The 13,114-nt window shown below is 43.1% G+C and overlaps 1 protein-coding gene across 3 annotated transcripts in view; it reads left to right on the forward strand.

Annotated features, from left to right (window-relative positions):
* Positions 1-398: 398 nt before the first annotated feature.
* Positions 399-13,114, forward strand: part of LOC123772411 (tubulin alpha-1 chain) — a 33,388-nt gene continuing 20,672 nt past the window's right edge. For 2 of the 3 annotated variants that reach the window (XM_069325861.1, XM_045765534.2), the window contains exons 1-2: positions 399-543; positions 4,880-5,105. In XM_069325861.1, coding sequence (XP_069181962.1) covers positions 529-543; positions 4,880-5,105 — 241 coding nt within the window. In that variant the 5' untranslated portion in view covers positions 399-528. Of the gene's footprint in view, positions 544-4,879; positions 5,106-11,742; positions 11,787-13,114 lie in introns of those variants that run through there. The other variant, XM_045765535.2, reaches the window with a different exon arrangement.

Consider the following 13,114-nt stretch of genomic DNA (forward strand, 5'->3'; position numbering starts at 1 on the left):
TTAACCCTCATCTTCAACATCTTACAAACTGAAAAGTGTATTAGATAAGAATATATCATTTAACAAAACATAAAAATGTACTGTATGATTATACCGCATTGTTGTTATAAATATAATCCTATTGGTCAGTTGGAGACCTCACAGCTGATCAGCCACGCCAGAGATCAATAAACAAGAGTAACTTTTATAATTATAAAGAAACTAACACAGGAACGCAGAAATTCCCGTCATTAGCCCCGCCCATTTCTTGACCGCGGTTTGTGATTGGTTAATAAATGGACTTGACCGTGTTTTCTGATTGGTTAGTGCACAGTCGAGATCTGCTATTGGCTGGGGGGTAGAGAGCCTAGCGAGGGGAGGTCGGCGGAGCGACACACACTCACAAGTCAATGGTGTGCTCAACCATCAACAAGTGCACACCAGCAACTAGTTCCTGAATTTTGACCGTAGTTTTAAAATAGGAGACGCGTTTCTTGGTGGATATTTCGTGGTTGGTGAAGCTTACAAGGAAAACCCTCCACCAGCAAGATGGTCAGCGGAGGCGTAAGTAAAACGGGTTGAGGCATCGTAGTGTTATGATACACATCACTAGGCAACCGCACTCGAGGCGGAAACCTGTACTAATAATAAGGAGAAATGTTCTAATTGCTCATAAATATATATATATATATGTGTGTTTATGAACAATTGAAAGTATGGTATCATTTCAGTCGTAACAGGAGTCAAAAAATTTATCAGCGAGTTTCAAAAGTCGACGATCTTCCGGTTGCAATAATATTTAGGTCAGTTGAAGACGCCCAGCTTGAAGAATTACTCCAGTAAATGGCTAGGCTCAGATGGGAGTGGGGGGGGTGAGTGCCCATCCAATGTTATGTATGGGTCTGGCCAAGAACTGGTTGGGTGACCGGATGAACAGCTAACAGTACTTTGAATATTGTCATTCACTGTTGAACACACCTGGTGGTGTTGTCGGTGTATATCCACCGAGAAGCGAGGTACACCACTCAGTGTACATATCCAGGAGAGGACGGTAAACTCAGTAAACGCCTCCAAGCCCGGTTCAGTCTGCAGGCTATGATAGGTAGTTTTTAAGCATTTTAAGCAGCAATAAGCCAGCTATACTCTTCTATAACTCTCCCAAGTAACCCGTTCCATCTTAAAATATGATTAACGTCACCTTTGTCGAAGACAAGTGTTGCTTTGAATGTCTTTGATTTGGGCGTGCTGGCCCGAAGGCACTCTTTACACAGCAACATAATTACGAAGCACCGGGGCTGTTGACCCAGATTAGGTGGGTATAGTTTAAATTCACCCCCTCTATTGGCCTCTACTAGGTGGGTCCTGTTTATATCCACTCCTTCCCTCTCACTGCTGGCTCCCCTCCTCCTAATAGAGCGTCGCATTGGACGTATTCTCTACCTAAGGCCGAAAATGGTAACGGCTCGCGAAATTCACATATTGTCCCGTTTTCTGTTTTGGGTCCTCTGGTAGGTTAGGATAAGGGCACTTTATGACGCTTTCTTGACGTTGGGAAGCCTTAGGAGGACGGGCTGGACACTAGGTGGGTCCTGTATCAGGACCCACCTAGTTTGGGTACACAGGACCCAAACCTGTTAAAATTTGTCTCGGTGACTATCTAATATTTGTGCTATAATTTAAATTCCAGCTTTAAATAAATCCCTGGTCCCGCTCCTAGAACACTGACTTCAAGATCAGTCATCTCGAACACCGTCTTCAGTTAAGCAATGAGGAAGCAATAGATTAATGATCAATAGTTTAACTAGAGGTCAATATATTAATGAGATCAAATGATTATTCCATCAATTGATTAATGAGAGATCAGTTGATTCGTGAGGGATCAATAGATTAACACCGACGTCGACGAGAATGGCCTTGTGACCAACGACAAAGACAAAAGTACTCGCTATGCGTTCTTCATTCCGGTCAGCAAGTTCAATGACAATGTAAACACCAGACGACAACTGGCCCACAAACACAACAAGATAATCAGCCAGAACAAATACCCGCACCCCGTGTATGTCCACGCCAGCACCGTGTATGTCCACGCCAGCACCGTGTATGTCCACGCCAGCACCGTGTATGTCCACGCCAGCACCGTGTATGTCCACGCCAGCACCGTGTATGTCCACGGCAGCACCGTGTATGTCCACGGCAGCACCGTGTATGTCCACGCCAGCACCGTGTATGTCCACGCCAGCACCGTGTATGTCCACGCCAGCACCGTGTATGTCCACGCCAGCACCGTGTATGTCCACGCCAGCACCGTGTATGTCCACGCCAGCACCGTGTATGTCCACGCCAGCACCGTGTATGTCCACGCCAGCACCGTGTATGTCCACGCCAGCACCGTGTATGTCCACGCCAGCACCGTGTATTTCCACGCTAACGCTATGAACTCCTACACTGACCTCACCATACCGAAGAAAGAATACCGCGACTCAGAATTCCACCGCAAATTCCCAGACTGACAATGGCAATTCCTGGAAAAGGACGACGATCCTGATGGTCCCAAACTACCGATGAACGACCCCATCCATCCAGAGATCTCCAGTATCAGCTATTGGTACTGGTAATGGTCCCAAAGAGGTTCCACTTACGGACCATTCATGCCCGTGCCACCTTTAGGGTGGTTTAATCAATCACTCAGTAGATTAATGAATGGTCAATAGATTAATGAGGGATCTATAGATTAATAAGTAATCGATAGATTAATAAGTGATGGATAGATTAATAACGAGGATCATTATATAATGAGGGATCAAAACATTTATGAGGAATGATGGCTCAATAAATTAATGAGATCAATAGAATAATTAGGGATAAATAGATGAATGAGGGACCAATAGGGGTCAATAGAATAATAGCAGATCAATAGATTAATGAAATCAATAAATTAATTATAGATTAATGACCTGCTGATTAATGAGAAATCAAATAGATTAAACAGAGGTCAATACATTAATGATGGATTAATAGATTACTCTATCAATGCAGTGTTTTACTTGGTTAACTTATGTGGTAATAAAGGTATTATAGAGGCTAAAGTGCATGTCGATCATAATTGATCCAGCGAGGTCGCATAGTAACTACCAAATGATGCAAGCCTACAAGTGACTACAAGCCACGTGAACGAGCAACTAAAGTCGATTAGGTACATTTCTACTGGCATAATAAGCATTCAACATGTATCATTTCCATACTCTACTCAGATGATGAGTTTAATGTTCCAGAGTGTAAACTCTGTGATAAACCTTTAATGCATTCACTAGAACACTATATTGATGAATGTGAAACCGTAAAGGACTTTAGACCTCCTGGCCTATTGTACCACCAACTGTGTAACTATTTTATTGACTCAGGTGTTCTGGACGACATCCTAACAATTTACCCAAAATTTGCTTGTCCATTTTAAAGAATGAAGAACAATTTCTACTTATATTCTAAGCTGTATCACTTATGAACCCATCCCTGCCCTTGTGTGGCAGTGCACAATAGAAAGTTGTTTTCACATATCCACACATTAAAACATTGATTGTAACCGTGATATATATGTGCTTCAGCCTACAGTTTAGGCCTATTGTCTTATGTATGACCCTCTGTCCTGCGTGACAGTGAATACTAGCATTAACCTCAATTTAATAAGACTATCAAAATCCTCAGATTAGGCAATATTGTAATTAATTTTGTCAATAAAGATGTTAATAATAATAACAGAGAATAAAGCTTGGGATTCTAGTTACAACCGACCGGCTGGAGCATTGTTTACATCGTGCTGTCTTGACTACGGGCCCCTATGCATACCGCTGAGGGCTGACCCAAATATTTTCACTGTGTTTTTATGTTCACAATTTATGTCAGACTCTCGGTACTAATTTGTTCATTTTCTACGGATAATCTTATATATTATAAAATGAATGGATAATGAATACTCATAGGAAAAATATTATATTACATTTATTACATTGATTGGATATTATTAAGGCGTTACAGCGAGATGTACATTAACTCCACAAATGGTCGGAAAACGAGCAAATACTTGTTAATATAAAAAAAATATAAGACCCTGCATGTGGGGCATAACAATCCACGTCACAACTACCAAATCAACAACATTACCTTGCAGCACATTGATGAAGAAAAAGGACATTGGAGTCAGAATCCACCATTCACTGAAAGTTGACAAGTAGCAAAAAAAAAAAAAAAAAAAAAAAACTAACCAAACCCTCGGAATATTCAAATGACCTGGGAAAAGAAGATTGTTATTCAACTGTATAAATCTGTGGCGCGCCCCCAGTTGGATTATTGTGTCTCAGCATGGAGACCTCACCTTCAGAAAGACATAGCTGCTTTATTGAAAGTTCAACACCGGGCAACAAAAATTATTTCAAAAGTAAGTAGACTGTCATACCGGGTATGGTTGAGGGCCACAGAGCTAACAACATTGCAATCCAGGCATGACAGTGTTGATATGGAAATTTTTAAAATACTGAACGATTTGAAGGATATTGTTACAGACCTTCAAAAGGTCATATGTAACATAAACACGGAGCAATGGTTCGAAACCCAACAAGCCACAATATAGGACAGAAAACAGGAAATGCCTTTTCATCCATAGGGTTATACACCCGTGGAACCGCCTACCCACAGAACCCGCAAATCTCAATACTGCTGATTTTCAAAACCCAGCTCGATAAAATCATCAAGACAAATGGGGGAACCTTTGACAAGCCTCCGGCTTCCTGTCTTCGTCGTGGTCACTAGAGAGTTTGTGACCCCCTCAGGTAAATTCAGGTAAATAACTATGCACCCAAACATTCCATAAGTGGGCTATATGGTGATGGTATTATTGTTTGTACAGCGAGAATGCATCAGCATCCACGTGGGTCAGGCCGGGACCCAGATGGGCAACGCCTGCTGGGAGCTGTACTGCCTGGAACACGGCATCCAGACCGACGGCACTATGTTAGCGGACGAGTCTGTTGGGTACGAGGCCGACGACTCCTACAACACCTTCTTCAGCGAGACGAGGACGGGCAAGCACGTCCCGAGGGCCGTCTTCATAGATCTGGAACCCACCGTTATTGGTGAGTAGAACACCATAGTTTGGATCTAATGTTCCGTTTCTTAATTGTAATTTCTTTGTGATAGTGAGAATGGTGAAGTCTTAATGGTCATTGAGATACAGCTCCTGTCTCACACCTTACTGCACCAACTCACGTGTTTACCTAACCTACATATATTATGCAGCCCGGCAACTTATACATCTACGACCCTATTTGTAACCATAATTTTCTAAATATTTTCTGAAAATAAAGTTATATATATGTACACGCCTAGTAAGAGCCCTCCAGTTAAAAAAAAAAGAAAATAAGGAATTTTAATCTCTGAGGGTATGAGCTTGTATGAGCTGAGGGTATACCTTGGGTATAAGCTGTGACCTTGGGTATGTTCTGTGACCTCGGGTATGAGCTGTGACCTCGGGTATATGGGTACAGATTATGAAACGTGACCATATATAGTATTGTTTAGTTTGTGGTACACAAACTAGAGCTGCACTTTCTCAGTAGAGTTATCCGTAGTGATGAAGGTAATCTGTCGTCTCATAAATTATTACTGTTATTCTTTATTTACCTATCAGTACTTACCTATCGGCGTCTACGGGGGCGCTCTTTATACCCCGTCTACTAGCCTTGTACCTGGGAGAGAGGGAAGGGCTGGGAGAGAGGAGGGGCTGGGAGAGAGGGAGGGGCTGGGAGAGAGGGAGGGGCTGGGAGAGAGGGAGGGGCTGGGAGAGAAGGAGGGGCTGGGAGAGAAGGAGGGGCTGGGAGAGAAGGAGGGGCTGGGAGAGAAGGAGGGGCTGGGAGAGAGGGAGGGGCTGGGAGAGAGGGAGGGGCTGGGAGAGAGGGAGGGGCTGGGAGAGAAGGAGGGGCTGGGAGAGAAGGAGGGGCTGGGAGAGGAGAGAAGGAGGGGCTGGGAGAGAAGGAGGGGCTGGGAGAGAAGGAGGGGCTGGGAGAGAAGGAGGGGCTGGGAGAGAAGGAGGGGCTGGGAGAGAAGGAGGGGCTGGGAGAGAAGGAGGGGCTGGGAGAGAGGGAGGGGCTGGGAGGGAGGGCTGGGACGAGGGCTGGGGAAGCAATAGATGGCCATGATCGAGGAGAAAATCACTGCTCATGTATGTAGTGAAGAGGTGAATTTTATGGTTATTGATTGGCTCAAGTTCACTCCTGTTCAGACTTCCTCGTGGGGCGCGAGCCCGTGCGTGTATTTTACCTTTTGTATTTGCTATTTGGGACTGTCGGGTCGAGCTATTAGCTCTTGGTCCCTGTCTTTCTAACCGTCGTTTGTCTAATGTACTGACTCCCAACCTATTTTTCTTCTATCTTATATGCTAGATATTTATTACATGAAGAAATTGTTGCGCATATTTTCTTTCACCTAATACCCCTTTTCACCTAGCAGTAAATTGTACCCAGAAGTTAGTCAACTGTTGTGGAATTGCATCCTAGGGAGGGTTAGTAGTTCGACTTGGGGGGGGGGGGGGGGAAACCAGTGTATATATATTCACCAGGGTCACTGGTGTAGTGAATGTACCCTGGTGAATGAAGCAATAGGTCACAGAGGGAGGACAAATAAAACATTGATAACATATATATATAATATATACATAATATATATAAATATATATATATATATATATATATATATAAATATATATATATATATATATATATATATATATATATATATATATATATATATATATATATATATATATATATATATATATATATATATAAGCCTATACTTGCATAAACCACAAGTGAAGAATAACAATCTTTGGACAACACCCACCAGTGGGACTCGAACCCAGAAAGCACAACTACCTTCCAGTAGCTGGCATAACTAGTATGCTTTAACCCACTACGCCATCAGACCTTACAAAAGAAGCAGATAGTTCGAGATATATATCTCAAACATCTCCACCTCCCGAAGGCACCAGATGAGTGAGGGGTCAGTCTGCATTTTTCGTCAAGCCACTGTCAATGTGAGAGAATATATATATATATATATATATATATATATATATATATATATATATATATATATATATATATATATATATATATATATATATATATGTACAGGTTCCTGAGCCCAGTAGGCTCAGGAACCTGTACACCTGTTGATTGACGGTTGAGAGGCGGGACCAAAGAGCCAGAGCTCAACCCCCGCAAGCACAATTAGGTGAGTACATAGCGCTGGGTTCTTCTCTTGCTACCTTGGCCTAATATATATATATATATATATATATATATATATATATATATATATATATATCAGGCTGCCTGTCCCCGACAAAATAAATTAAAAAATTATTTTATATAAATCATATAAATTATTACATCAGGATTTCTCTGAAAACTGTCAACACACAAAAATATACACTTATAGCGTAGCGTCTGGAGACAGTATGAAATAAATGGGTCACTGGTGTAGTGAATGTACCCTGGTGAATGAAGCAATAGGTCACAGAGGAAGGACAAATAAAACATTGATAAACAAGAGCTGCTGTTCGACCGACCGCAGGTCTCCTTCGGGCCGTGTGTCCGAGCATGTTTCTGTTTGCCATGTGTGAGGCGTTAATATTACATGGCCACAAAAAGTATCAATGTGGATTCTAAAGACGGGATAGTGGATTGTTAAAGATGAGGCGACAAGACAGGTTATAAAACTTACTGGAGTGAAGAGGTGATTGATTCTAGCATAGTGTGGTGATCAGGCAGTCGAATCATAGCCTAGCTTCAGAATTCTTAGCTAGGCTATTTTGGGTACACCTTCTCTTGAGTACCCATACATGTATGGTACCACACAATACCCACACAAGGTGCACACGCACTAGGGGACACAGGTAGAAACTGAGTGCCCAAATGAGCCACAGAGATATTAGAAAGAACTTTTTTAGTGTCAGAGTAGTTGACAAATGGAATGCATTAGGAAGTGATGTGGTAGAGGCTGACTCTATACACAATTTCAAGTGTAGATATGATAGAGTCCAGTAGGCTCAGGAACCTGTACACCTGTTGATTGACGGTTGAGAGGCGGGACCAAAGAGCCAGAGCTCAACCCCCGCAAGCACAATTAGGTGAGTACATAGCGCTGGGTTCTTCTCTTGCTACCTGGGCCTAATCAAGAAACCCCAAGTATAATTTAAGAGCCCATAGACTATCCTACTAGTCACCAGAGTTTATTCCAGAAAATTTATGCCTAGTCCATAACCTCAGCCTATATCTCCAAAGAATACCTGATCACCCAGACTGTGATTCATGCGCTCGCCGCCTCCAACAGCCTGGTTGACCAGATGACCGGGCGACGGGGCTGTTGATCCCCGGAAGCTCCACAAGGTAGGTGGGTAGATCTCCTTTACTTCAGAAATCCACTAACATTTTATCCAGGTGACCATAGCTATGTTGACTGAGAAAACCTACTCTAAGCAACTCAGAAACTCTGTCCTAATCAAGGTAACGTCGATTAAACCTTTCTCTAATCCTGGTGACCTTGAATCAACTCAGGAAACCCCTTAATATCTTTCAAAACTAACCCGAAATCCTCGTAAATCACTTTGAGTAGCTAAAAGATGGATTCTGAGAACATTCATGACCAAGCTTTTCTTGGAAGCAGGCGAGTCAGGCTAGTTACTCTTGCAGCAGGTAGCAGGATCCGGTAGCAGTTCCTAGTAGCTGTGGCGGGGAGACTAGCAAGGGCGTGGAATGTTAGTCAGTGCTCTGGTCGATAACTGAATGCCAAGCTTTTCTATTACTGGACCGTGCGGAAGATAACTTTATATAACATTAGACAGGTGGATAATCTAATGTTGATGGCATTTTGATTGGGTATTTTCTATGAAAGGAATTGGTTGACGTTTTTGGGAGGTATCTTGGAATGATTTCACGGGAATTTAGGACGGTGTCTGGCATTATTCCTAGAATTACCGAATCAATACTGGAATTATTCAGGGATAGAATCTGGAATTCTGGAGAGTGCCTGGAATTCAGGAGTGGTGCTGGGAAATCTGAGATGGGTTCTATGACTTCGGATTATTTTTAGAAACATCTGACAATTAGAAGGCGGTCATCATACATTTAAGGAATTATAATTATAATTGAAAAATTTGAATTATTTCCAGGATTTTGTGATAACATCTGGGATACGGGACAGTGCTTGGAATATCTGTAGACTAGGCAAAGTTGGAGTATTTGCTAGCTCATATAAATACAAAATAAAACAAGAGCCAAATTCTAATGTTTATCTGTTATTTAAACCACACACGCACACACAGGGCGCCGGTGGCTGTGTGGATAGCACGTTGGACACGTAATCCTGTGGCCCGGGTTCGATTCCTGGCACCGGCGAGAAACAAAAATGGGCAGAGTTTCTTTCACTCTGATGCCCGTGTTACCTAGCAGTAAATAGGTACCTGGAAGTTAGCCCAGCTGTTACGGGCTGCTTCCTTGGGGGGGGGGGGTGAAAAAAGTTAGTAGTTAGTAACAGTTGATTGATTGACAGTTGAGAGGCGGGACCAAAGAGGCAGAGCTCAACCCCCGCAAGCACAACTAGGTGAGTACACCAGACGAGGGGTCATAGATGGATATTAGAAACACATATGAATTATGTAGAAAACAGAAAGAATTTTTCATTGTTGGAGCTGTCATTAACGAAATAAGTTAGACTTAGTAGTCGTTAAAGCTAAATCGATTCAAAATGTTATTTATTTATTTTATATACAAGCGTTCTTGTAAAGCCACAAACACGCACAGCGTTTCGGGCAGGTCCTCAATCTTAATTTTCCCTGGAATACGACCCGCCAAATTGTTTAAATACCCATTCACTTTTGGGTGAACAGAGGCGTACAGTTAAGGACTGGCGCCTAGTCAATCCTTCCCGGCCGTGAATACAAACCCAGGCCAAATCGCTCGCGAAGCGCGAGGAGTGTCTTACCACTGCACCACGCTGATAAAAACGTGAGAAATGAATCATTGCAATAATGTAAGAACGTTCGTAGGGCGGGGCTATGAGCCTAGCACGACCCTGCAAGCACATCTAGGTGAGTACACGCACAGGCCTGAGTGGACAGCGCTCGGGGTCGTAGTCCTAAGGGCCCGGGTTCAATTCCCGGTCGTGGCAAAAACAAATGGGCAGTTTCTTTCATCTGATGCACTGTTCACTTAGTAGTAAACAGTTATGTAAGAATTAGACAGCTGTTGTGAGCTGCATCCTGGAGATGGGCAGTATAATTGGCCTAGTAATTAGATACATAAACATGTCACCGCACATATGATACACACACACACACACACACACACACACGTCACCGCACACATGATACACACGCTAGAATAGAGGAGAGAGAGACAAGGAGACATCATACTGACATGAAAAATGGCTAAAAAAAATAGAAATATTCACAGTATATATAAATTGAAGAGGGCAAGTGTGGAAGCTATCTAGACATTCACTGATGAGAGGGGGGATTTAAGGGAGTTGATGATGAATTTATGGAGCTAAGGATGATTTAAAGGAGTTACGTGTAGAGTGATTTAAGGGTTAAAGGACTTGTGGGTAGAGGGTGACAATATATGGGTGGGTGTATTAAGCAAGTCCTTGATCCTATGTTCCCCGGAATACGACCCGCCAGATTGTGGGCGTTAATTGTGGGTATATAGAGATCAATATAAGGGAGCTGAGGTTGACTAAAACAAATTTAGGATAATTTAAGGGAGGTAATATGGTGTTAAGGGGAGAAGAGTGCAACAAGGTTGAATAATTAAGGAAAGTGGATAGTAGTTCACCAAGGGAACATTGATTACTGAGCTGGTTGGCAAGGGGGGGGGGGCGTGTGTGTGTGTATTCACCTAGTTGTTTTCACTTAGTTGTGCTTGCGGGGGTTGAGCTCTGCTCTTTCGGCCCGCCTCTCAACTGTCTATCAATCAACTGTTACTATCTACTGTGTTTTTTACACACACACAGGAAGCAGCCCAAAAAGTTGTCTAACTCCCATGTGCCTATATACTGCTAGGCAACAGGGGCATCAGAGTGGAAGAAACTCTGCCCATTGTTTCTCGCCGGCGCCGGGAATCGAACCCGGACCACAGGATTACGTGTCCAGTGTGCTGAAAACTCAGCCATCGGCCCGTGTGTGTGTGTGTGTACTCACCTAGTTGTGCTTGCGGGGGTTGAGCTCTGGCTCTTTGGTCCCGCCTCTCAACCTTCAATCAACTGATGTACAGGTTCCTGAGCCTACTGGGCTCTATCATATCTACATTTGAAACTGTGTATAGAGTCAGCCTCCACCACATCACTGCGTGTGTGTGTGCACACGTGTGACGTGTACAGACACGTGTGCACACGTTCAAGCGGCGGACGGCCGCCCCTTTAGCCTAAGGGGAGTTTGACTATGGCGACCTATTTTCAGTTTGCGCTGAATAATGTCGATTTTTTACATATAATTAAGTTTATTAAATTTGGATACACAATGTAATGTTAGTATTTATAATAATGTACCTACATTTTGTTATATTTTTATGCATACAATTTATAAGATGCTTTGATGTTATTTTGTTAAAATGTATAGCCTGTGCAATTGGTGTTGCCCTTTGGTGGTCAATATTTTTGTCGACACGCTAAGGATGTACTCACTTAGTGTATGTTTATATAGTTGTTGGTTTAGTGGCTCCTTCTGTGCACTATGTGCTCCGGGGTCCCCTTGAAGGGTAAATCACAAAGCCGTATGGTTAAATGAACGTCGCTCGTCGGCGGAAACGAATGTGCCATACGGTGATAAACACTAATGGGCGGATGATTGGGGAGCTCCAGGAGTCCCTCTTCATGCAAACTGCACCTACTATAAAAAAGGGAGTCCCTCGGAGGCTGGCACCGGGCCCCAACCCACACAGTGGGTTGGGGAAAGAGAGCGAAAATATGGCCCCTCCTAAACTCTTACCCATATGGGTTAAAATGCAAATATTCTAGTTCCCCCTGGCAGAGCAGAAGCCAATCACCTACCACACCCTGAGGGTATACCAGGAGCCCACCAAGACCTGCCAACTCCTGGCACCTCTGGCCGGTGCTGGACACCATCTACCCGCTCGAAAAACTAGCCAGAAAACGTTCAAAATCTATCGCCTTTCCCATGACCCAAGGCAATTTGTGCACCATGCACGCAACAATTCGGACCATCGAGTAAGAATGCCAGACGGCAATATCAAAACCCTTTGGGTAAAATCGTGTAACAGAACATGAGCTAGCAGCCCTCGGGCAGAGCAGGTGTCTAGACATCTTCGTCTTGTCAAGGTTGAACCAGGAGTCCAAGTATGTGTTTATTTGTTGCTAAGGTGATGGGTGTGTTTGCCTATTTGTTTCTCTCACCCTGCATTCATCTCTCCCTGCTTTCACCTCACACCTCGTATCCAATTTCACACAATGCATGAAAAATAACCAAAAAATACACCATCACCCAAGAATTTGGATTGAAATGGGAAAACATGATGTTCTTCAATATACTATGGAACCATTAAAAAGACCTGGAAAAACTTGGAAACACTCCAGGCATAAAAACTGAAAAATAGATTTAACAATAACCAGACTAGGGCTGAGACACCACACCAGCAGCACACAACTTTAAATACATGACAGAAATAAATGGACTCCTACTGCCATGTTTGAGACAATTGAGCATTATCTCCTTCACTGTTTCAGACATGATAGTGCCAGAATTAATTTAAAATAAATACTTATCTCCCTCAAAGGGCTTTTTAATATTTAGTATATAATTCACAGTGTCGGGGGACAGGAAACTAAAGTGTATTCATACACATTAGGCTTTTATCAAAATCCCCCACCTCCCCTCCCTGGGTCAAATTACTGACCCTGCCTAGGATGCAACCCCCACAAGTAGGGGGGGTTGCATCCTAGGTACTCAGGAGTTAGCTGACTAACTCCTGAGTACCTACTTGCTGCTAGGTGAACAGAGGGATTAGACGAGAGAAAATGTACAAAACCATTTCTGTCCCGCCCAGGATTTGAACCCTGAATTCTCGAT

Source organism: Procambarus clarkii, chromosome 17, assembly GCF_040958095.1.
Source record: "Procambarus clarkii isolate CNS0578487 chromosome 17, FALCON_Pclarkii_2.0, whole genome shotgun sequence".
Classification (NCBI taxonomy): domain Eukaryota; kingdom Metazoa; phylum Arthropoda; class Malacostraca; order Decapoda; family Cambaridae; genus Procambarus; species Procambarus clarkii.